Below are 26,463 nucleotides of genomic sequence, written 5' to 3'. Positions count from 1 at the left end.
AGCATGAGTAAACAGCTGTTTCAGTAAATAATCGTTTTTAATAAATTTATAATCGTTTGTAATAAATTAATTAAAAATAAGTAATTATATATTGTATATATATCCCTATATTTAAAAATGTAATTATATTGTTTTCTATATAAATAAATATAAGATGTAATATTTTCTTTTTCTTTAACGAGATTATATACTGGTACATTTATTCTACTAATTACAATCTCTCTCTTTGCCACATTCTCTTATTTTATATATTTTATATATTCGAACACTAACTTTTTTTCTTCACTGTATTCTGTGGGTGATTTCATATTTACAAAACATTTTAATTTATTCCTCACTGGCACTTTTCTATTCTGTTATTTAAAATCAAGAAATTTAAAAAATAAGTGTCTTAATAAGCTAAATATTTTAATCGATAATAGATATATCAAAAAATTATACTGAATAAACATGAGATTCTTCAAATGCAGATGAAAAGGAATTAGGCTTTATGCGCGGAATTTTGCTAGTCTTATTTTGTGAAATATACAATCTTGCATTTTTATCAATTTTTTTAGAATTTTCTTCGTCGTATGAATTTTCTTGAGATGCGCGAACAACTACGTTCATAAAGTTTTTATCATTTTCCGCTATTTCTGGCGGCTTTTGAATGTCTCTCGAATGCACCAAATTTTTCTAAATATTACATAAATTAATGCAAAGTTAATAGAGGATCTAATCGTAAGAAAAAAAATTGTTAAGACAAACTTGATGAAGATTAAGCGATGTTTCGCGACTCGCAGTAACAGCGTCAATCTTTTCTTTTCCAAAATTTTCAGTATCTCGAGTAATTTCCGAGGAAGATATCGATTCTTTTTTAATCTCGACGACATTGGAAATTTGCTGCGGATGAATCTTCGTAACCTTTTTCGTTTGTATTTTCGATTTAAAAACAATGCCTCTCTTTTTAGTAGTTACATTTACTTTTCCGCGAGTATAAAGACTTCTCTTCTTGATCGGCGCCGATAATCCGTCGCTGGAGTCCGACCAGCTCGGGTTCTGCGTATTATTATCAATTTTCGAGGGGATATCGGGCTGACTAATAGCTGCCTCATAATCATAGGATATGACCGTGGGTTTTGATTCCAATTTACTTTTCGTAGCAACTATCGTGTCGGTCGGTTCTTTGTTAATTGCATTTTCGCGTGTACTGCGACGCGACGGTGGATTCATCGTATCTCCAGCATGACTGACGCTATAGCTAAAATCATTCGTTTTTCTCAATAATAATTTTTATTTATTTCTATCTTTCACTTTTAATTTAATAAAAATTAATATTCACACAAAAAAGCTATAAAAAAGTTAAAGCGTTTACTAATATCAAAAATATTCGAAATGCACAAAACATTTTGAGATTATTTTATATATTGATATCAAAGCTGTTGCTAACGTTAATAATAATAAAGAAAATCCAGTACATTATGTTATTTACATTTCTATTTTTAATTTGAAAAATCGAGCAATTTTTTTTTATATTTACTAATTCTTACTTGGAAGTCACGGATTTGCAACTGTTAGACTGCGCTTGGCTTTTAGATGATTTGCGTATTTTAAGTTTAGCCAGGAGTTTTAATATCGCCTCAGATCGCCTGCGCTCGATCTTGTAGGAGTAATCGCGACACGCGATGACATTTACGCATTCCGCCTCTTTGTCCTGCTTTCTTGCATTTGCTTTACGCGTTTGCAAAAGCGGCGGCACCAAATGATTCAATTTGTATCGAAGTTGTGGTCGAAAACGATGATGTGATTTTCGTGAACTCGCCAGTATCTCACGCAAGTACGTTCACATTTTTCTTAAATACTCTCATAAATTCCGTCGCCCGATTAATCATTCCTTTCTGAGACGTTGTCATCGATAAGACTATTAATCGCACGTTTCAACACCAATTCGATTATCGAATGATTCCTTGATTTATGCAATTAATTTCTGGCTGGTCAGCTTGACATATGTTTTTTTAATTGATGATTAGTATGAAGTATACAAAATGTGCATTTAATTATTTATCCCCCATTTAATTATTTATTTAATGTCATATATAATTCTATATATATTTCATATATAATTTCATATATAAAGATAATCAGAAAAGTGAAAATTGATATAAATTCTTTTAAACTCTCAATTGTGTATGAAAGAGATTGCCTTATTGTAATAATTTTAATACTAATATCTTATACTTGTCCCATAAGATTACAAAAGAAATAACATTCATAGGAATGTATAAATTTTGTATGTACGTATTTATACTCGTAAATACGCATTTGATTTGAAGATTATATAACTTAAGGTTACCTAGTAGTGTTATTATTAAAAACAAATCGTTATCTGAGAATAGGCTTATGTAAAAGTATACGGAAAACGAATCGTGCGATCTTCTCGTAAGCCAAAAACATCAAGGCGACTGTGAGGACAGTTTGCAAAAGTTTAGCCTCCATTCCTTTGTACAATCCAGCTATCCCTTGCTTCCTGTGTGCAAAAATCATGCATTCGTTAATGGTTCACAAATTATATAAAAAAATACACAAAGTAAAATAGTAAATAAAATAAATAAAATACATAAATAATATATTTTTCATATAAATGAACATATTTTCACTTACTTCAGAATGTAGAATAGTATTTGCAACGTGCCTGCGTTTGGAGGTAAATTAGGATACTTGTGTCCATGCTGAAATTACAATATTTATCGATTAAAATCATGCAATAATTTTTCTATTTAAGTTCATTTGTTAATTTTTAGAAAACAAACTAAAAATGTCATTAATATTGTAATTTATCCATACCCTCAACTTAGTTTGCACAAGCTGCAGAGGATATGTTAATGACGTAGCAATCGTTTTCGCTATCGCACCGATAGCGAAGAAAACCCATGCCGGTGGCTGAGCACCGCCGAGAGATACATTGATTCTTCTTTTGATACTCTCGTATGTCATGAATTGTATAGCGGGATTCGCGACGAGCATGAGACTCGGCAATGTTCCTGCCCACAGATGTTTCAAACCTTCGTATTTCCATATATGCATGAGACCGTCTGTAAAAAATGATGATATAATCTAGCATCTAATATACAGATAAAAACAATGTGCAGATAGAAACAACATTACATGACAACTAATATATTACAGAATAATTTTGAAAATAAAAAATATCTTAAAAAAATCTTTAAAAAATTTTTTTGTTTTTGGAATATTGACTTTTAAAAATTTAAAGGAATATATATTTTACACAATATATGTTTAATAATTTATTAAATGTAATCAAATTTAATAAATTTTATTAATTTCATTAATTTTATTATAAATTTAGATAATTTAATAAATTTAATTAAATAATATATTTAATAATTTAAATACATAAATAATAACTAGTTTCTTTCTCTCTCTCTCTCTCTCTCTCTTTTTCTTTCCCTTTCTTCCTCTAAAATCCAAAAAATTATCGCCTCTAATAAATTATTTATACCATTTCCAATGAATATGCAGACTTTTTCACCTAATGCATTTTTAATTGGCATATATATAAATGCAAGATAAGTGCGCAAGATTTTTACAATAATTGCAACTAATAATAAACCTATTGTTAAAAAAATTATGGACTCTCATTTAACTTTCTTATATTATGTTTCAATATTTATGTCTGATTTCTTGTGTGTTAAGTTTATAAACTCGCAAGATAATTTATTTGCCCTCAATATAATGCAATATCACGCCACTTATTGAATGTCGTAAGCGCATTTTAAATGGTGACGCAAACGTTCCCAGCATATAGTGACGCTTATTTCCATATACATATTAGCGACGCATACATCGTCTGACAGAAGATGTATACGTGGTGCATTAATATTGATTGAGATGTAAATAAAGTATTATTGAAATTACCATTGAAAATATAGAAAATAATGACAAATAATTATGTGACATATATTACATGCATATTCATATGAAATATACCTACCGTACAAAGTAGTATATTCGTTATTATTTCTTTCTGGATGAGTAACTTCGATACCTCTCATCTTCAATCTCGTGTTCACAACCCACAGAGGTGTTGTCGTAAGAACATTGATTATACCTGGAATAGATAGAAATAGATTTAGAGGGTGTCTTAAAGTTTCTAACAATATTACATGTAATAAAGTTAGCAGTTTGATCAAAGTTTACTTTTCTTTTATACTCTTTTCATTTTTCTTTTTTCCATTTTTCAATCTTCCAATACAACGTGCTTTAATATTCAATATTATTAATATTATTATATATATGTCATCCTCATCAATTAAATTTTTTTTTGTAAATAAAGTATATTTAAGATAAATTGAAGAATATTATTATTTTTGCATACTTTATATTTTAATTAATTTATCTTTTCTTAATCACTTACAATTTAAAAACTTTCAATGCCTTACTTATCTGCTTAAAAAAAAAAAAACGTATGTTGTTATATAAAACATGATTACAATTTCAAGCAATTCTCTCTATAAATAATTAATGAATTGAAATTGTACCAGCGATCGACGCGATAAACAAGTCGCTGCCAGCCGTTTGGTTTCTTCTGCTTCTCAATTCTTTTAAACCATGGAATGTGTAGAAATAAACAAAATTACTCGCGCATAAGCTTTGCAGAACAGGAACCATACCTCTGTATAATGTCCACCTTGAAGAAACGAATGACAATTAAATTATTTCAATCATATGTTTCGAAATTTTGATAATGCAGAATAATTTCTCATCCAAGTTTTTTTATTCTATTTTTTAGAAATATTGATTATAATTTCTATGAGACATTTATTCGCTCAAAAGAAAGACACGTGGATCCCTCTTCACAAAAAAGCATATTTGCAAATACGTACGGTCCTTCTTTCGCAACGAGTTCTCGTATAATCGCCAACGTATTTTTCGATTGTCGTCCCTCTTCCACTACAAATAGAAGAACAGGTTCTTCATAAGATCATTATGTAAATTAAAGTGTGGAAAAGATGAGAACTATATATAAATATTGTAATGATTGAGACTTGTGTAATATGTAATGATGTACCGTTCTCTCTTTACAAAGATTTCTTACGCCGTTTTATATTTCTATTTTCCGTGCGTTGTTATAAAATTATTATTACAATTATTACAATTGTTACTAAATTATTATCATTATATATTTCAAATATTTTTATATAAAATATACACACTGTGTATATTATAAATGTATGTATACTTTATATTAAATGTTCTAATCTTATTCTTATTATATCTAAAATAATAATACCATATTTTGTAGCGTTTTATAAAACTGTATAAAAAATAATTATAAATAAGCATAAACGTTTTCATAAATAAAAAGCAAACCTATAAAACGTGCAAATAATATGAATATTCACAATTAAACATGATAATGTAATTAAATATGCGCGTTGCAAGCATTAATGGTAATGAAGTCGTGAGAATAACAGAGTATTATTTAAAAGTGACATCGCATTTATCGAAAGCTTGTTGCCGATGTTTCAATGCATATTGTAAATGAAACAAGTACAAAATTGGCTTGTCACGTATATAAATTCGATAGACATAAATATGGATTACATTGTAAACGACTTCGCACGGTATCCAGAGGGTAGAAGGCTGCCATCGCGATCACGCTACCCTGAAATGTCGAAATGTCAAAGTTACTTTCGGCGTGGAAATACACACGTGTACGATATCGTATAAAATACAATATACACACCGCTGCACCGGATATCGCGTGTACCAACGAGTCGTAGGTAAAGATGTTTCTGTTATGTCCATCGGCAACCATTTTAACGGAGTTTCAAAAGCGAATTAGATCGTAAATTGTAATATAAACTTGGCTTTCACTCGCTATCTCGAGGAGCTGTTACGAACATCGCGGATAATATAATTCAAACCGCATCGTGACACATTGCTGCAAAATATCTCGATCGATCGATGACACTTTTAAAACTTCTTCTTACAATATACTATCTGTAATCGTCCTGGAAAAAAAATTAGGTAAAACAAAATATATATTATAATCAAATTGGGAATTTGTTTTTGAGATCTTTCATCTCTTTGTAACATATTGATATATCATTAAGCTGATATTATTTAAATTTAAAATAAAAACTATTAAGTTTTATTTATATATCTTATTTTTTGCACGCGTAAAAGATTTTTTTTTTTTTTTAATTCTCTTTAATTCATATATTCTTTATAAAAGAATACAATTACAAAAAATATAGGGAAAAAGTTTAACACCTTTTAATTGTCTTAATTCAATTAATTTAATTCCTCAATCTTTTTAACAAAAGTATAACTCTAAAAGATATATATTATATATATATAAATTTTTTTTTTTTACTTACTTTTTCAGCATAGCAAAAATATTCTCGTTCTAGTTATCACTCAATCTCATAGATTTGACATAAATCTAAATGAAATTATCCCAACGCGGTTTTTCTCCTATACTGCGATTTTATGTCTGTAATTATTTAATAATTCTCACAATTGCACTTTAAGTTTTGTAATTTTCGCATTGAATCAGCCGCGGCAATATGCCGGTGAGCGTTTATCTACCGCGACTGCTCACTGCGTGACGAACGCACTGATACTATCGTGTGTGTATAAATTCCGAGACGCAGTACTTATATAAGAGGAAGTCCATGACACGCTCGTTCGATGCCAGCCTTCACGACTAGCGCGCGACCGTTGCGCAAACTGTTTTAACGATACGCTACGTATGTTATCTTTATTCAGAGAACGCTTTATCGAAACGATATTATCGTTTCGTGGCTTTAACAATTTTCGCCGTCGTTATCCGATCGCGTTGATTCGCGTCCACCCGCACTCGAGATATTGCCGATGTATTTCGACGTGGCGGACAGGCATACAGCTAACACGCTTGCGCTCTTAACGCGCGTGTTTAGAAGCGAAGAGGTCGATATAGGCAACGGCGTGCATGCGCGTTGATGAAAGGGTGATCGTTGGTGGTTAGTAGATAACATCCTCCTGCGCTTTTAAAAGGAAAAAAAAAATCAAATGCGATTTCGGAAATTGTTGCGAAAATATGCATCGTTTTTTGGAAACGTTACGCTCCTTTCATTTTTCAAATATATTTATAATCTCGTTTCTCGCGTTATCCTGGAATTTACAATGTATATGGAAAAATTTTCGAAACACAATTTTAAGAAAAAGTCGAATGTGAAAATTTTGAAACGCAAAAATTGCGCGAGAGTATATTACGTCATTTTAATTACATTTTTTTTTTTTTTTTTTTTTTTGTAAAAGAGATGTATTGGAGAATTTCAAAACATTAAAGAAAATGTTAAAAAGAAAAATGAACATTTTAAAAACACGAAAATATATATACATATATAGTGCCATTCGAAATACAATAATTGGTGCCATAGAAATATATTTACGCATATTTACGATGTCAATATAGTTTCATATAATTTGTATTGTTTCATTTCTAACAAAGGGAAAATATTTTATATTAATTAAACTAAATCGTGTCAATAGCTGTCGACAAAATTAATAATTGTTAGCATTACTATAATTACGAATAGGATATATTCTGCTATTACGCGTGTTTCCAATAAAAAATCTTCCCGATCAGAAAAACGATTGCATATGAAAATTGTCAAGGTGAGATATTATTATTTCATGTTTAAGCAATAGTTCTTTTTTTCATCAAAACAATCTTGTAAGATAAACCACGCTGTGCGTGGAATTAAATTTGTAAACCAATATCGCGGTTCAACAGTGCGTTGCAAAGGTATAAATTGTACGTATACAGAGATCTCTGTTGTGTCGCACATTGTCTGGAATTCTCTCTAAGTTCTCGTCAGAGTTTAATTAAACATTCCACGACCGTGGAATGCGTATGTTGTGTAATCGTGCCCATTTCCTAAATACAAACTGCTGTTAACGGTGATGGCTTTTTTCAAACCTATCTCATGAGTCATACATCCTTGACAAAATGTAAATTTTGAATCAGAGAAGTTTGAACGTCTTCAATCTTTCACCGAGAATCTCCCATGGGAAATCTACGTAATATACATATATACATATATACATATATCATTAAAATTAATATTAATGCTCGTGTTTGTCTATTAATTTCTTTGAACATACATAAAATTAAATGGAATTTATCGCTAAAGTAATTAACAAAATAAATATATGTAAATAAATAAAGTATAAATATAAATTATATGTATATTTTCTAGATAAGCATTAAATTAAAATAACTGCAAAGTTATAACATGTTTATCTTCTTCATCTGAAAAAATAGCTATATGATTTAAATGTCGTAAAAAAATATTGCAAGATAGTTTACAAAATATTTACCTTGATTGATATCATAAAATGCAAGATGTATTAATATCGAAAATTTCTGTTAAATTTGTGAGAAAGTGAATAATTATAGAAGTATTTATATACTTTGTATTATTAAATTAATTTATCAAGTTAAAAGAAGATCTTATTGTTAGCATACTTTGTGAGACGCGGTATTTTTAACACGGTTACCCCGAGTGTACTATTTCTGTGTGTCGCTGTTTTCAATCAACAACGAAAACTCGTTCAAGTCTTTTTTTGTTCTAGTTTTATTGAACTGTTGCGCTTGTGTTAGTTTTCAGATAACAAAACGGTTCTCTAGTGCTTTTAGTTTCAACGAGAATAATTGGTGATCTTTTCTTATTGAAAACGTCAAAAAATGCAAATAAATGGCCAATATTTATTACAAAAATATATTTTCCGATCAAAAGTTTCAATCGTATCAATTAAATATTTAATGCCTTTTCGCATTTTCGTGTAATTTAATTTACCATGTGCATTTGAAAATCTTTAAAATACGACTTTAGAACAAAATTTAACGCAAAAATTTTGAAACGTGGAAATTGCGCGAAAAAATACATCGATTTAATTAAAATACTTATATTTTCAAAAGAATTTTTTTTTTTTTTGTTATAGGAGAAATACATTGTATAATTTTGAAAAATTGAAAAAAATTATAAATATACAATTTTAAAACACATTAAATTATGTGATGCCATTTTATATTATTTTAATTATAAAATCACAATCAGACGTGTTTCTGCTGAAATTATCTCAATGCGCGATGAAGTTTTCTCGAAAATTTAATGAATGCACTGAGTTTTATATCGTTTTCATCTAGTTATAACAATTATTTCTATTCCGCCATAACGAAGCAATTAATAGTTGAGAAAATTCGATTGAAGAGTTATCGATCAAACCAATAAGATAGAATTGCCGGAGGCGATAATCGACAAATCGTAGCCCGCAGCGTTAATGATGAAAATCTGGTTTAAATCCATTTCTCGCTCCAGGCGATCAGAGAACAAGCGTCCAATTATTAAATCCATATCTCGCTTTGGAAACTGATCGCAATATTGTCTTCGGTGTGAAAAATTGCTTTTTTTCTTTTTTTAGAAAAACATCGATATATCAGCATCGGCTTTGTTCGGAGACTAGATATAAGTATGGTTTCAAAAAATTGTAAAAAGACATGGAGAAAATGTCATTTATTTGATACAAAAATGCGAGCACAATCGCGCATGTTCGCGACTATAATCTTTTTTTTTTTCACTTTGTTCTTAGCGATTGCAGCAACACAGCTCTGCGCTTGCTTTCGGTTGTAATCGATTTACGGGCCGCCTAATTGGTCAAATCATCGATTGTACCTTAGAGAGTAACTATGGCCGAGTCTATGGAAAGAGAACGGATGCTTATCCATATCTCGGATACTCACAAATCTACATGTGCCTATAATGTCCCATCGGTCCAAATGCATCCATCGAATCAGTGCACTAAGAAAAAAAAAAAAAAGTTGTTAACATGACTAAATGCGTTCAACTGATCACCATTTTTTTAATTAAAATATTTAAGTATTTAAGTCAAATACATCATGTTTTAGATTTAATATGTCATATTTAATTTAAATACTTAAATATTTTAATTAAAAAAATAGTAATCGGTTGAACGCATTTAGTCAAGGTAACAACTTTTTTTTTTTAGTGCAATTTACAGGAAAAATGTATTTTTTTAAAAGAACAAAAAAATTTCACACACACACACACACACACATACACACAATTTCAATAAATTCATATTCGTTAAATAGCTTTCGCTCATCGAATAAATATGCTTATTCTTTTTTCGATAATTTGACAGAAAGAAGAAAGAAGTTGTTGTTAGCTTTTTTCATAAATAAATTTTCTATTGTGTTGCTAAAATCTGATATAAAGTATTCGAATTTAATTTTTGTAATCTTTTTATTTGATTATGCTTAAAATAAACATGCAAGAAGATTAAACTAAATATTTTTCAAGTGCAAATGCAATCGATAGAAGAAAAATTTTTTCGCATTTGCTCGACCCGTATTAACAGGTTTGAGATGCATAAAAAAGAAGATTGAGATATCAAAAGTATCGATTGACTTTATATGTACGCATGTGGCATATAATGCGTGTCTCGCCATTGACAATGCGGTCTCGCTAATCGAAGATGACAAACCGTGCACGAACAAAATACGAAATGTGTCATAAATGTAATGAAATTTATTTTAGAGCTATTTATCCTGAACGAAAATCCGCTAGATGTACACGGAAAAATTCAGCAGAAGGAAAAACGATCAAATTCATTCCTTTAATCGAGCGCAATTAATGAAATTAATAACGTTCTAGATCTTATGTGAAAATATAAACGCTCTCCTTCATGTGTCAGAACTTGAATAAGGCTACGATGGGCGCAGTTAACCAATTCGATAAAAAGCTTTTTTTCATCGTGTTTTTTGCAATCTCATATAACGACATAACACTGACAAGTCTCGATCTTGCATTATCGTCCTTTCATCGTGAAGAATTTTCCAGAATAATTTCGATAAAAATTTGTTCTAATAAGAAGAGTACGTGGCTTTCCCTCTTTCTTTTGTTTCTTTCTCCCTCTTGCAACTCAATCATCTTGCTACCGGAGAACCCTCCGATCAAATGTCAAACGATCTTATCCCTCTTAATCGAAGTATTGATTTCCCGTTTAGCGTTTGATCGAGGACGATTAATTAATGTAGCGGCTTACCTCTCTCAATCTCTCTTTCTCTCACTCGATCACATCTTAAGCTAATTATACATATTTACCTTCGGGACATTACGCTAAAGCTATATTCCGTTAATTAATTAAGGCGAGTAGCGTGGTCGGTTTAAACATGATTTTCCCTTGCGATCTTCGTCCGCGAGTATTCGTTTCGCGTTATCTGCGTATTACCAGTGAAGTCTGACAATTGTAGACCTGAAAGTTTCGATCGCATATATGAGGTTTCCATTAACACAAATTCAGTTATCACTACTTTTCTCGTCCTGCAAGAAATATTGGAAGAAGAGCGATTTTTATCAAAGATTAAAAATAATAATAATAATAACGCTAATTATATACACAATAAATTAAAATAAACAGAGATAGTACCTCGTACACAATTCTAGTAAAATTATAATAGGCAGAAGTATACAAAGATCGTATAAATAGAGAGTGATACTCGTTTCTAAAGATCGCTTTAAAACGCGTTATCATATTTTTCATATATCTATAGAAATTTGTCCGCGCGCGTGACAATTGTTTGAAATATCACTGTATCGTGCAGGCCTTCCTGGACTCGATTCTTCCTGTTCTAAGCGTGATCCTGGATCCCGGTGTGTTGTTCTCGTTCGCGGCCGCGAGCGAGCACGTTTTCGTCCGCATGATCATTAAGTCCGTTCTTATGCTGGGACGTCGCACGTTCGGCGCCACGACGCCGCAAGCATCGCTCAGCCGACGTTTTATGCTGAGAGTGGCTTTGTGCCGCGGCTGGAAACAAAAGCGTCACTCTTTGAGACTCTTCAGCCGTCCCTATCGATATCGCGAAAGGTAATCCTCGTTTAATCGATCGCGATGCGACTCCGAAAAGACAACACACCCGTATCGTCCCGCGCGCTTCGACGACTTTTAATCGAATTTTACGCGAGGCTTTCAAATACAGGAGTGTTTGATTAAAATCTTGGGAAAATTATAGTTTAACGAACTTTTAAAAGTGCTGCATCGAGCATTAAATCATTAATTACCTGCGACGGCGGTAGCATAGTTGGCGAGCCAAAGGTAAGCGGTACTTTTCGGTGATGATTCGGAGCCATCTCCAGAGGTAGACCTGCCACTACGAATAGCTGATAAAATAATTCGTCCACGTGATAGTTTCGCTTCGCGGATGCCTCCACGAAGATGCAGCATTCATCTTGACTTACGCAATATTGCTCGGCTTCTTCTACCGTGACCGTTCTATAAAGTGAACGAGAGATTTGTTGAAATAATTACACGACTCAAAGATGCGATGATGAAAAGATATTATTCATAAGACCAAAGTTAAGAGAATGGGGAAAGAGAACGTACTTTACATCTTTATCACATTTATTCCCCACGATGACCATAGGGACTTTCAGACTGTAGTGGCTCCTTCTGCTCTTCGTGGCACTTTGAGTCGCGCTCACTTTAGTCTCGAGGATCGCTTCCCTCAGCCTGATGGCTTCCTCGAAGGACTCCCGACAGTCCATACTGAACACAACGACGAAGAGATCCCCTGCGAAATTGGTTATCGTGTCTGAGCTGGTCAATTCACCAAACGGCGCGCTTATATTTATTCTTAGAACGTTAAATATTATTAAAAATATATATTACGGATAAATATAGCTCGAACAATTCGTATTTTTTACATAAGGCTTACGTAAAGCGAGTTTATATTAACGGTTAGGCTTGCACGAGATATCAAGACTAGTCTTGATAGTGTCTTGTCTTGTTTTAAAATTCGAGACAAGATTTTTTATTAGTTATCAAGATAATAGCAAGATTAAAATTAAAATTATTGGCCTTGTCAAAATTATTCTGATTTTTAAAATAGGTATATTTATGTATAAATTAATTGAGAAAAAATAACTTATATTATACAGACATAAAAGATTTTATTTAATAAATAAAAACATTTAGAAATAATCCATACAATAAACAAAATAAATAATACATAATTATTTACAAAAGGCGTGTTTGGGGAATAAATGACATAAATAGTAATATTATATATTGTTAAATATTATTTTAAACAATTGTTCAATATTAGATAAAAATTGGTAATAAAATCGAGACAATACAAGACGAGATTTTTGTTACCAAGATTCAAGATCAGATTTACGTTTCCGGAAATTTTCAATACCAATACAATATTTTTACGAATATTATCTTATCTTGAATCTTGTGCAACCCTATTAATGGTGTTTCACAGTACGCGCAGCAAAAGGTGATTTTAAAATATCGAGCCTCTTTCGCATGTCTCTTTCAAATCTCTATTATACGCGACATCGAATGCAATTATTTCGAACCGGATGGGAGAGTCTCTGCACGCTGTTGCATACGGACTAATTATAACGGTCACGCGAGTCACATGCGTGTGCTACGGATTATGAATATTTATCCTGACTGATTTATTTCCATAACGACAAGGTGCGGTCTCTCTCTCTCCCCGTATACTTATTTATAAATCCACCCTAACGACGGTAGTGTAGCGTGTAACGATTCCGGGTCTCGTGTTTACGAAGCGCACTGTTTCCGCTTGTTTCCGACAAAAATGCGTCGCGGACAAAAAGACGAGCTGGATCAATTGGCTGCTCTTGCGGAGGAACAAAAAGCTTGTCCGATGGGGAAACTCGACGAACCGGACATATAGAACGTAAGCTCGGTAATAACGTTGCTTTGCCAACACAGGGTTCCACTTGGTTTTATTATCGCATATATTCTCGCTAAAAGATATCGCTAAGTACCTCGTGTGATAATAACGTCGTCTTTAACTGCGCGTTAGTGGAATGAAATTTGAAAAGCATTTTGTGTTTTTCTATCAAGAATCTATTATGATTTTATATTATTATGTAAATTTTATAATTATAATTAAATTAATAGTATACATAATAATTAATAACATACGTTATTATATAAATATATACTTTGTCAGAAAATTAATTACTCTTTTATTTATCTCTAATTAATTTTATAAAACGCAACAGAATAGCTTGATATATCACATGTGTATATACTTTCCAATTATTGATCTCGTGACAAAGATGTGTGTCTTAAACTCTGCTTGTGTGCGGAGGGATAAGAGGGCTTTCTATCGAGATAAATTTATAATATAATTAAGTCGCAAAATTGTATACATGTTACTACTACATTATTAGTAATATCATGCAGTAACTTAATGCCATCTATGAAAATCGGGCACAAACTTATGCAATCATCCAATATATAACAAGGTTTCTTTTCCTCTCGCAAATATAATTTTCAAACTCAATATAATCTTCAATAAAGATGAGCCATATATTCGATAATTAATTTATTTTTGCGCTTCCTTACATTGTCGAGGAGCCTTTTAAGTTCAACCTTCATATTTCGAAAATCCTACTGTTTTATAGCTACCACATGGAGCGTCACAAAACATTTTACTCGCACGAAACGCGCCAAGCTGGTCCGATATTGTCCTCGCGCCGCGAGATGAAAATATATGTATGTCAGCCATTATGCGGCAAAGTTCGAGTCTTTGGTGTCGAAAGGAATTCTCTCTTCTCGCAACAGCCGGAGCCCCGTCTGAAGGCTCATTGTCTTCGAATCGGGGTCATATCGCGTTTCTACATGTTCAGGCATATTCCGACGGATTCGCGTAAACCTTTTTTACTCACTCGACGAACTTAAGTGATACATATATATACATTTATGATTTTATATATTAATTATTATATCAAGAGAGGATTCTTGAAAAAAAAAATAATACCCGTGATTAAATATTTATAATTGATAAAACCGAATAATTCTTGATATAAACGCGATGTTTATAGAATACGCAAACGTTATCATCAACACGCGAACTGATATTGATGGGTGAAATTTTTTTGTCAATCGGCCGAGAGATTTATGAATTATTAAAAGATCTCCGTGAAGCTGTGAGAAAAATGCGACCGGAAAAATGTGGAGTCGTGACTCTTTGCCGAATGCGCGGAATTTCTAGCGGCACGAGAGTCGGGCGGAATACAAAACTAAAAACGCGACGATGAAATTCTCATCGACGGTGGCTCTCTTGATTTCCGCACGCACGGACGGCAATTTAAAAATTCTTCGGATTTACGTGTCTAATTCTGCCGTAAGCCTCTATGCGAGGGTCACCTTTACTGGGGCGACATGCGATGATACATGGTCATTTTCAGGCGCATGTAGAACAAATTCGCGAGAGACGAGTATCAGTTCCGTCCAGTGCAATTTGTACAACACGGCTCAAACAAAAAAGAAAAATATACAACGGATTGAGGTACTTAGTTCCCAGGGGAAAACTATTGCTATCGGACGTTTTCACACACACACACACACACACACACACACACAATTGTGTAAATTTTAAAGAACATTATTTTCTCCTTTTAAATAATTATAGAATTGAAGATAAATATATTGGGCATCAAATATTAACCGTAAAAAGCCAAGAAAATTGTTACAAAATACAATAATTTATTTAATAAAGAAAATAATTGTAAAATTAATATAAATAATATTATATATATTAATAGTTATGAAATTTTTAAATACAAAATCCATTTTTAGTATCTTCATATCTAAATTGTATGTCGTACTCTCCTGTAACTTGCCATTGTTTTGCCGGATAGCGTCGTTTTGGGAATTGTGCGTTATACATAGATCGCAACTTAGATTATAATAGTTTCACGCCAGCCGACGTGACGTTTGCATGTATGTACGTCCGAGCGTAAATATGTATTTTCAGTTTGGTCCATCTTCCATCTTGACAAGCGCGACGCTGATGCAATTGTTGCGCGTCCAGCGGCACGGGCCGATATCAGGTTATCAGGTGCAGATGGCAACGTGACGTGACGCAAGGGACAAGGCAGATCTACGTAGAAAATCGATAGGACACAAACAGCCTCGTGTGTGCCGTAGGGACAAAGCTACCAGATGGCAAAGAAGGGGGACGAAACTGAGTTATCGAGCGAATGTACCCTTCGTACATCCCCTCGCATTTTCGCGAATACAAGATCCTTCGATACTATCAGCCACTTATCACAAGCGTCTTCACCCTCGTCCCTCGGACTCACGACCCGTTGAACATCCCGTTTTCGCTTAACGTTTTCGAATATTGTGACGAACTTTGGGGATTGGCACTATATTGGATTGTCGTGTCTCTCTAATTTATAAATACAAAGCAATGCATTGTACAATGTTTAGAGATTTACATGCACACTAAGTGTAAAAAGTCAATTAATCAAACAAGTGTACCCGAAAAACTCATTTTAAAAAAAACAGTCTAGTTTAATATTATTATTATTGGCATAGAAAACTCGAAAAAAAATTTTGTCACGAAAACAAAGCTTCCTCTATGAAGAAGCAAAAAAATGATAAAGATTATAATTTTTAAAATATGCTCAACCTTATAATAAAATGCTTTTAACAGATATAAAAAGGCAAGAAATAAATAAATAAAATTAGATGGGTTACGACCGTTTTGATATTTGTGAGATTGTAAACTTTTTATTGTAAAAAATGACATTTTTTGTGTAACGTATAAACCTCGATTTTGCAAAATTAATCGAAATTCATGCGATACTTTGCGTGTAACTTCATATTTCGAAGCTTGCAGAAATTCCGGTAACAGCCGACATTACCCCTGGCAGGCTTTACCCTCGAACTTTTCCCATGTGCACGGCGTAGCGAACTGTCGTTGCCGGGAATATGAGATTTCGTAAAAGTCGTGAAACTTTCGAAGCGCAAGTTTGACGATAAAAACCCTCGGTGCATTTTTTCATTGTAAGATTACTTATATGATTCTAAGCATCTTTTCGCTATATCGGGGAACGAGAGTTTCCTCCGCCGTCGAAAAAGCGCCGATACAAAATTCAAGTATTAATTAAGTAAGGGGTGTTAAGCTTTAGACGAACATCTCGTCGTACAATCGCGTTCGCGCGTTTAAAAATTTAAAACGTTTAAAGATTTACCAAACTGTATTCACGGCAAAATAGAAAGCGTCTGGAGGTTTTCGTGGTTGATTTTCCATCTACCACAATCTGGCGTATCCTCATACAAAATGCATCGCGGTGTATTTGCACCGCGCCCGCAAACGTGCAATTTTTCATCCGCTCGTGCAAGAATTAAATATCCATTAATTTTTCCCGAGCCATTAAATTAAAGCTAAACGTCATTGTCCGGAATTGGATTTTAAAATCGATAGAAATATGTTTTCGAAAACTTCACCCGGCGCCATGAATGCGTGCTGTCTCTTTGAAACGAAGCATTTCTCCGGGGAGGTAAGTCAATGGACTTACCCGTCAGGAAGGACAATCGTCGCATAGCCGGAAACGGATGGTTTCCGCTTGTATCCAGCAGATCAAGCTGGTGAACCTCGCCTCTGATCCTATAAAGTTTCCTGTGAAAATCCTCTATCGTCGGCGTGTAGCTCTCCTCGAATTTGTTGAACAGAAATCTGAAATGTGAACGATAGAGATTTTAACCACGCGATCGATTCGTCATTTCAGGACAAAGAGAAAGAGATCCCTATGTTTTTTTATCCTTTTCTCTTTATTATATAATATAATTATCTTTTAGATATATAGTTATCTTTTGAATTTCTAATTTAGATTTACTTCTATTTTTATAAATATCTTTTTTTTTATATAATCGATTAATAAAATAGTGTTTTATATTTTTAATTATTGTAATTTTATAATATTCTCTGTATTTTGAATAATGTAAAAATTATATGTATATATAAAAGGCTTTTTTCCATTTAATTAAATATATAAAATACATAAAGTATTTGCGAAGTAGATGCAAATCGAACGAAAAGATAAAACCGTCTATCTTGCTTTTTAAAATGAACTCATTAGCGGTTGCTATTTATGCGCACGTGTGGACGAAAAATGCGCTTAGAATTTAAGGATCGCATAATTGCAATCGATTCTGAATAGTCGACATAACTTCAAGCTAGCGAATTAATTTTATCCCTCGATGAGAAAAGAAATATGATTAACTAGCAATTTTAGCAGGCCGATCCAGTTGAAAAGAATTACGCTTTGTTCCTAGGAACACATGGCGGCCTCGGTTTTTCGATATCCTATCCCGCGGTGGCAGCGGTCATGTAACAATAGCAAACACAATAAGCGGTGAGGTCGACAGCACGGTTCAAAGATTAATTGAATCATATTGTTTCGCGCTATTAGTAATCGATCTGCGAATGAGAGCGCGACGAACAGAATTTAGAAGATCGAACGCAGAGAACGTAGTACCAAAATTCGCACAACATAAACGAATCGGGAATCTGGCAATTATTTTAATGGAAAATATTGGAAAAACCCAAATAACAATTAAAAATAAACGAATAAAACATTTCTATGTAAATTATTATATTAAATGTAGAGGATATTTATAAAAATATCAGTCAGAGGGGACGAGGACGAATAAAGAAGGGAAACTCTCGTCTCAAAGCCTCGTTTAACGTCGGTTCGTCAATTCTGCGCGTTTACCGTGCTACAATGGCGGTCTTTCCAACACGGGCGCTGCCGAGCATAACGAGGCGGTAGCAGTTACGCGGTGGCGGTTTGCAAGCGTCTTCCTGCGACGAAGTGGATGCGGGACTCGGGCTGACGGGCATAGCGAGCATTCCATCCTCCGGGCCCGAGGGACCCTGACCCTCCACCAGCTCCGGCTCCGCTTTCGCTCCTCGACGACCGCGAGCGTTGATCCGATGCTCGCCGGGCTCGTCGGCTGCACTTCTGCCTCTGCAGAGCCTCTGCACGCAGCACAGAAGTCGGCCGCACGCCTCCAGCTGTGGAGAAAATGGAAATTACACCATCCGCGAATGTGGTATTAACCCTTAATCCCTTTTACTCTCCACTCTCGGGGACATCGTACGTGTCGCGTTGAATTTCAAAGTTCTCGCATGATTTAATTAACTGGAATAGGACGGAAACAACCTGTATTTCATGTAACAGAGCGATACGCTGTAAAAAAAAAAAAAACTGACTGAAACTTCAGACAAAGCGTCTGCAGTTTTTTTGCAGACATATTGTCTGAATTTTCAGACACACTCTTCTGAACTTTCAGAAAAACGACTCTAATGATTATCTGAAATTTCTTTCAAACACCCAGATCGGAAAATTTCAGACAGAAATGTGTCTGAATTTTTGGAAAATTTTTTTAGTATACGTGTATATAAAAAAATTATTGCGTGGAATTTTATATTTCCTCAATGCACTTTTAAAGATACATTTTTAAATTGAAATACTTTTCTTTTGTTTTGTAAGAACACAAGATCGACAATAAATAATATCAAACAATAATATGAAAAAATATCTTAATCGAAAAAGCGAGATAGTATTGTTTATACTTCCTGGTTTTCAATAAAAATGTTATTTTCGATATAAATTCTCGATTATTTATGTTTCATATAAATAAACTTCAATAACGTACAAATCTCCTTAACGCAAGACTACAAACAAATTTTCATCAAATTTTGAAAAATTTATTGGATTTCAAAATTTTTTTGAATGAATTTAATAAAATATTACATAGGTCTTTGCACGTATTTTGCACAACGTGACGAATAATGTTGTCTCTAATAGTCTCAAGCTTGATTTTCCTCCAATAAAAGAAGAAGAACAATCATGTCCAGACATGCAGACGATATCGTATCCCGAAGGAATTGCGAAGCGTAGAAAGAATGGGATATTCGAGATCCAAGCATGAATGCACGGGGCACGAACTCCGATTGGATTTTCTTGGATTGATTCGTGGCAGAAGACTTTGGTAAAAGTACTTTTATTAAAGTGCCAAGGGAAAATAAAGTGCAGGGCGAGCACTCCAGATACATTTTATAGTCTCATGCAAGTCCTCTTGAATATTTTTCTTGCTTTCTGCTGATATTAGAATATCTGAAAGTTGTTCATGCAATAATAATATTGAAAAAAATTCCATTTTATAAAAAGAATATAAAACATGACCCTAAAGCGTATTTTTATTTTTCTTCAATACGATTTCTATGATTAAATTATTTACGATTCCTAATAAATCATCCTGAATGCTGCGCCCTTTGTGAACATTACATATTTTACGAAGTTTAACGAGGATGCTTGTTACATTGGCGAAAAAGTTTAGAGGGAAAAAGCTAAATAAACGCGAGGAACTTTGCGCGATAGCGTAGGTGCCATGGGAATCGGAGGGTTCCTTAAATGCATCCAGGAAGATTTTAAGATAAATTTGAAATACCTGACACACCTCGCATACTCATGCATGTTAAATTTAGCAGACAAAAACAAGTATTGCATGATTCACATAATTGAAAAATATTTGTGTATTTCTATTAAAAAAAAACTATTATAAAGTACAAAGATAAAAAAGTGCAAAAATATATATTTTTTATATTTTTTAAAAATTAATATATATTATTTAGAAAGAAAATAGATTTTGCTGAAATTTTCTTATTTCTTGAAACTTACACAGTTTTTAAATATTAAATCTTCGAAAACTTATTAGAGGAATAATACTAGAATTTATTTCCGTCATACGAAAATCCACGTCCTTTGAATGCTAATATCCTTCGAATGTCAGTATCGAGAGAGGTTTGGCACTTAAGCAGCAGGGATCCCATACGATAAACGATAACATTCTTTTTCGTGTTTGTCTTTGGAAAGTTTATTCTCGCGACTTGGATATTCGCAGATGCGACTCAGTTGCAGAAACTGGCAGGATAATAGAACGCGTTATACCTTTACCATAACGCTGCGCATTTCTAACTTGGGCGCCTTGAATGGAGGACTAATGATTGCAACGAAGCAAGTTCTGTGAATATCGCTTAACACCGCTTTAGGCACGACAGTTAGAGAAGACTTATTAGAAGAGACAAAGACAGTATTATTTTATGAATAATAGCGACGTGTTACTTGAGTCGTTTTATCTAATTATAAGATTTCTCTTTAAGAGAAAAAGAAAAATCAAATAACTTTACGTTTTTACTGAAAACTAAAAATTTGTTTAATGCCACTAAATTTATAAAAAAAACACTACATCAATGATACTCCTTATTTACAAATAATTCTTCATTAATAATTTCTAATACCGTAAATATCCTCGATTTATTTTTATTTTACAAAATTGTAAAAATTTGTCATCAGTTATACTAATCATCATTAATGTAAATTAATTCAAATTTTCCTCAAAGATTGAATAAATAGAGGAAAATTGCAGGGCGATACGGATCGTTGATCGAGGATCCCCGCAGACGCGCTTCTTTGAAAAATACATGAAGTAAACTTGATGCTCTTCGTCGCTGCTCGGCAAATTTACCTTTCTGGACAAAGCAGCGTGCCGCTTCGCGTACTTCAGTTTCAAGACGATACGCAAGAGGTGAAGCTTTATAAATATTTAAATAAGACACCTGATGCCCGCCGTGCTGAGGGTGTGGGTCGCAATTATTAAAGCTCCCATTAAAACACGTTGCACGTATATTACCTTCTCTTTTTTTTTCTCTCTCTCTCTCTCTCTCTCTCCCTCTCTTTCTTCAGGAATGCGGTAACCTATTTTAAATGTAATTGAACGCGTTCCATCCTCGCTACGGTACACACTGCCGACAATTATAGTACGATTCACTCTGACACATTCGTTGTAGTTTAACAAACGACGAGACGTAACTCGCGCGGCGAGTAAGAGAGAACTTCGTTTAGTCTTTATTTCGAACAACGTTCGGGAGCCCATTTGTGCTGCATTTCGGTCGTTAACGCGTCGTCGAGCTCTTAAACCACCGAGCAAGATCGCAATTACTGACCGCAATTGTTTTAGCGTCGAGGGCTATTATTGCCGTCGATGTCGAGATCTATCTCCGTTCCAGGCCGGGGAAATGGGAAGTTACATTTATCCTTTTTCACCGTATTAACTATAAATGTACGAAAAGCGAAATACGGGAAAAGCATATGTATATTGGCCCGGATCGCTTCTAACGTCATATTCTATCTCCGAAGCAAGTGTGGCGAGTGTTATTCGTCTCGCGATACGTCTCAGTAGTATCGACGTTTTCTTCCATTCGCGTATCTTTTCTCGTCGCGCAAATATATCTCGAAATAAAAGTCGAACGTGTCCCTGTTACTATTTTTAGGATTTATAAACGCTTTCAGCAAAGTCGGTTGACTTTAATCTCGCATCTACTACAATCTTTTTATTTCCTCTCCTTGAATTAGATTTAATATATATAAGAAAGGAAGATTTCTATTTTCTCTCCTTTTCAATACTTCTGTGTGAAATTCTATAAAGGGACAATTAAACTAAAGTAAGATTAAATCTTTTATCATTAAGAAGATTTTTATCATTTATTTTTTTTAATAAATAATTTTTTTAACAAATAATTTTAATTTTTTTAATAAATAAATTTTTTGATAAATAATTTTTTAAGATGAGTTTGCAGATTTCTATTTTCTCTCCTTTTCAATACTTCTGTGTGAAATTCTATAAAGGGACAATTAAACTAAAGTAAGATTAAATCTTTTATCATTAAGAAGATTTTTATCATTTATTTTTTTTAATAAATAATTTTTTTGATAAATAATTTTAATTTTTTTAATAAATAATTTTTTAAGATGAGTTTGCAAAGCAAACATTCTTATCATATAATATAATTTTATAAAGAAACATAGAAAAGGATATTCTTATTAATTCTACTCTGAGATAATTTTATTCTACCTTTTGTAAAAGCAAAGGACAGATGTTAAATCAATCGATATTCGCGAATTGACATGTTGAGATATTACGTGAATATCGCGAGATGATTAAACCGAGATATTTTTTGTTATAACTCCCGGATCCTCTGCCGAAGACAAGGGCGATTGTTGAGCGAAGTAGTAACGATCTGCTTACAGTCTAGCGATGAATCTATCTCTGCAAATGGTAATAGATAGCCCTTGATGATAGGAGGGTGCAAACTAGATTAAACTACGAGACTGTGTAAATGCAGATGTTGTAGCTCGTCACTATCTCTTGTCTATCCGCGAAGGAGTCACGGATAATCATCTCGATCGAAAATATACAGAGATCCGAGCTACTTAATCGCACGATGCATCTCTCGCGTATATTTTTAGCAGTGACATTAGAAACTTGCTAAGCTGAAGAATCCGCCAGTGAGGCGTGCAGATTTCGATAATATGCCTCCGCTTTAGAAGAGATTAAATTAAAGATAACTGAACTGTTGTTAGTTCTAGATCTTAATCTCTATTTAACGATTGCATGAAAAAAAAAAAGTGGATTAATGAGATTCCACGTTCCCGAAGAATTTACATTCGCGAAACTTAAACTCTCCGACACGTTACACATTACCGTATCGTTTCAGTCGCCGATATAACACAACGTAAAAGAACGAGCGACAAATGTGTACGCCCTACGCGTGTATGTGATATCGATTTTTCGATTACGCGCCACGACAAAGCTCTTATCGGCGCACGAGAGTTTGAAGAACATTGATCTCTTAACGCCGGCGATCCGTCGTACAGGCTTCTGATACAACCGAACAACAAGGTGTATCGATCGCGTTCGGATAGTGTCGGCAACATTGACAATCGGATTATCATGGACGTTATTCGACCTATCCTCGACGCGCGATATCAAACAAAGCTACGAGTGTATCGCGGAGCGTTATCCTCTTAATGTTACGCGGCTTAATCGCGAGCTAAGCGGATTCGTCCGTCAACGCGCGTTAAACGTTCGCGCGCGCGTTTAACGATTCAGTGACATAATATTTTCTGGACAAGCGAGACCGGGGCAAGATAGTGGCCGGTGTTTGCGCAGGTGTCTTAAACGTGAGCTTAAGAAAACTTACGTAATATATCGTTATTACGCCATCGACAGTTCTAAGAGCGATCGATTACGCGATATAACGTTTTGTTTTTTGTTTTTTTGTTTTTTTTTTATTTACCGTTGTAGGACGCGATAAATTCTGAACGGAAATTCTCTCCGCTTTACATATCGCGTACGTTTGTAATAGCTCACTTGCATTTATAAAGCACTTGTATCACTCTGTATACGTCATGCGTTTTGCCAGATATCTAGCGATATTTCATATTTAACTGTACTGTATATTTTATTTCATGAATAATTAATTATTGTTGACGATAATATATATTTCATTTATGCGTTAATCGTCGCAGTATATTTCATTCGCTCGATTTGATACGCGATTAAAAACATCCGCACCACACGCGCGCTCCTGTAATTCCATAACTTCCTATAATTTTTGCCGCGGCGGACAGTAGTATTATATAAACCTAGAGTTATGCAAGTATATAATTACGACGGTAAACGATTACTCCGCCCCATTTAATCCTAAGGGTGATACCCCCCTTTGCCGTCCGGTCGTTCGTTCTGATCGTTCGCCTGAGCCACGGAAACAAGGTGGTTAAAGATGTCAGTTAAAAGCCATTCTTCCAGAAATCTTTTTCTCCAGACTTTATACCCGGTTGATTTTTAAGAAATCATCAAATATGCAGAGCAATTTTTCTATTTAATATTTCGCTTATTAATTACTTATCTAATTTTTACTTGTTTAATTCATTACATGATAAATTTATTAATTACTTTATAATTAATTGTTTAATTTATTAATTTATAAGTTAATTTATATCTCTCTCTCTCTCTCTCTCTGTTTCTTACACAACAACACAAATAGCGCCAACAGAATGTGGTACAGAATAGCCTTTAAGGTCTGTCTAATGCATGCGATAATCGAGTAAAGATGAATCCCCCGGAGCTCTCTCAATTCGCCAATAAATTGCCCCTCGTAATTAGGTGGTACAGATACGTTGTTCCATCCGTTCCGAGTAGAAAAGTGATTTGGCCTCTTTCTCTCTCTCTCTCTCTCTTTCTCTCGCAAAAGTGATGCTTTATGCGATGTTTCGGCGGCTGTTTGGCTTTCGAGTTTGCGGGCGTAAAATCTCGCGAATCATGCAACGGCGCGATCCGCGACTTTCCCTCCGGTACTCTTGCAATTCGCCTCTCGTTACTTAACTCGGGACTAACTACTCGCTAACGTACTGCCACTGAGTGCTTTTGCTTGCTCGTGTCGTAATTTGAGGGAGATTCGGCTCTCGCCGACTGTATTTCGTTTGCGAGTTTCAGACGACGACTACACGTCGTTATTGCGAGTATTATTATTATTGTCGCTTCCTACATCCTTATCTTTGAATAACATTGTAACGTTTGAATTATACTGTATGCAACGATCTCTCCGATAACAGCGAAGGCTGAGAGTTCATGTCCTTTACGAGCAAACATTATATAGATAGACGCACATGTCAACGTCAGCCGCGGTGGCTAAAAGAGGCCTGCGTTGACGTACCTTCGGAAGTAACTTCGGTACAACGTGTATAGGGGTGTCGTAAATTTTATGCGCGAATGCAAAAAAAGATCCGTTTGAAGCAGATTCGTTTTGAGAAAAAATATATCAACGCAATCAATATAATTCCGAAGCTAAAGTCTAGAACATTTCATGAAATAAGAATACAATCGCTTATTCTTTAGCTAATTTTAAGTAAAAGTTAATTACGTTAGGAATTTAAAAGAGAATTGGAAGAGGTAGTAGAATAGAATTATGTCCGATTAAATTTTCATTAAATCGTCTCTGGAAAGAGAGGTCAAGGAAATAGCGAACGAAGGGAAGTGACCGAGGTACTATTCGATATATACAGATCGTCGTCATCGTCGTTCACTCGCGAATATATCTCCTGCACGTGGGATGCCGAGATTTCGCGTATAGATATAGGGTATATCTAGCGTGATATAATTTTAGAGGAGAGACGACGCAAGTTTATTTTCAGCCCGCGAGTCGCTGCGAGTGTAAGGTAGGATGCTTTCACCCGACGAGCTAATCGACGAAAAGCTCGGCACCGAATTCCGGCCGATGCCAGGTCACGTCCCGGTAATTAAGAGCTTGATTGTCTCTATTGATCAATAATCGCGATTCAACAACCGCACTCCGGACGAGGGCTCCCCGCGCCTTTATTCATACGCGTTTGTCCCCTCTCCGTATTCGTTCCTACCTTTACACGTATCAGAGATGGAACGCAAAAAGAGCGCAACAATCCCGCATCGGTTGCTGATGAATCGATAATCGATTGTAATCAATCAGCCGGGCGTAACTCGACGTCAATGTACTATTGCCGTTTTTAGTTGCCTACCGGTATCGAAATAGAATTTCATAGATTAAACAAGGAATTTTTTTATATCACCGTTTTGGAATTTTTCGCCTTAATTTTAACGAGGGACTGATCTGTAATCAATCTTCCCTTTTACAAAAATATAACGAAAGCTACCGAGAATACCGTTGTAAGA

General features: G+C 34.2%; 3 protein-coding genes across 4 annotated transcripts in view; all 3 read right to left on the bottom strand.

The window, feature by feature from the left end:
- Positions 1-6,940, bottom strand: part of LOC115238157 (peroxisomal membrane protein PMP34-like) — a 10,210-nt gene extending 3,270 nt beyond the window's left edge. The window contains exons 1-9 of one of the 2 annotated variants that reach the window (XM_029811744.1): positions 6,384-6,931; positions 5,747-6,014; positions 5,605-5,665; positions 4,884-4,950; positions 4,539-4,687; positions 3,992-4,108; positions 2,824-3,071; positions 2,641-2,708; positions 1,977-2,506 (exon numbers count right to left, since the gene is read on the bottom strand). In XM_029811744.1, the coding sequence (XP_029667604.1) occupies positions 2,362-2,506; positions 2,641-2,708; positions 2,824-3,071; positions 3,992-4,108; positions 4,539-4,687; positions 4,884-4,950; positions 5,605-5,665; positions 5,747-5,818 (927 nt within the window). In that variant the 5' untranslated portion in view covers positions 5,819-6,014; positions 6,384-6,931 and the 3' untranslated portion in view covers positions 1,977-2,361. Of the gene's footprint in view, positions 1-1,976; positions 2,507-2,640; positions 2,709-2,823; positions 3,072-3,991; positions 4,109-4,538; positions 4,688-4,883; positions 4,951-5,604; positions 5,666-5,746; positions 6,015-6,383 lie in introns of those variants that run through there. The other variant, XM_029811745.1, reaches the window with a different exon arrangement.
- On the bottom strand, positions 42-1,822 carry LOC115238158. Its single transcript, XM_029811746.1, has 2 exons — positions 1,530-1,822; positions 42-1,240 (listed from the first exon to the last, which is right to left on the bottom strand). Exon 2 carries the CDS (start codon positions 1,210-1,212, stop codon positions 715-717), a length of 498 nt encoding a protein of 165 aa, XP_029667606.1. The 5' UTR covers positions 1,213-1,240; positions 1,530-1,822; the 3' UTR covers positions 42-714.
- Positions 6,941-10,048: 3,108 nt separating the features above from the next.
- Positions 10,049-26,463, bottom strand: part of LOC115238170 (dexamethasone-induced Ras-related protein 1) — a 22,327-nt gene continuing 5,912 nt past the window's right edge. Inside the window, exons 2-6 of the mRNA XM_029811766.1 lie at positions 18,624-18,925; positions 17,427-17,584; positions 12,457-12,643; positions 12,135-12,345; positions 10,049-11,880 (exon numbers count right to left, since the gene is read on the bottom strand). Coding sequence (XP_029667626.1) covers positions 11,662-11,880; positions 12,135-12,345; positions 12,457-12,643; positions 17,427-17,584; positions 18,624-18,760 — 912 coding nt within the window. The 5' untranslated portion in view covers positions 18,761-18,925 and the 3' untranslated portion in view covers positions 10,049-11,661. The remainder of the gene's footprint in view (positions 11,881-12,134; positions 12,346-12,456; positions 12,644-17,426; positions 17,585-18,623; positions 18,926-26,463) is intronic.

Source organism: Formica exsecta, unplaced genomic scaffold (assembly GCF_003651465.1).
Source record: "Formica exsecta isolate Colony F162 unplaced genomic scaffold, ASM365146v1 scaffold323, whole genome shotgun sequence".
NCBI lineage: Eukaryota > Metazoa > Arthropoda > Insecta > Hymenoptera > Formicidae > Formica > Formica exsecta.
Note: the sequence above shows the minus strand (reverse complement) of the source record. Positions and strands in the feature narration are given on the sequence as shown.

What these genes read in the sequence shown, in the direction of transcription:
- LOC115238158 (XM_029811746.1), bottom strand. Translation starts at nt 1,212, where the DNA reads ATGAATCCACCGTCGCGTCGCAGTACACGCGAAAATGCAATTAACAAA.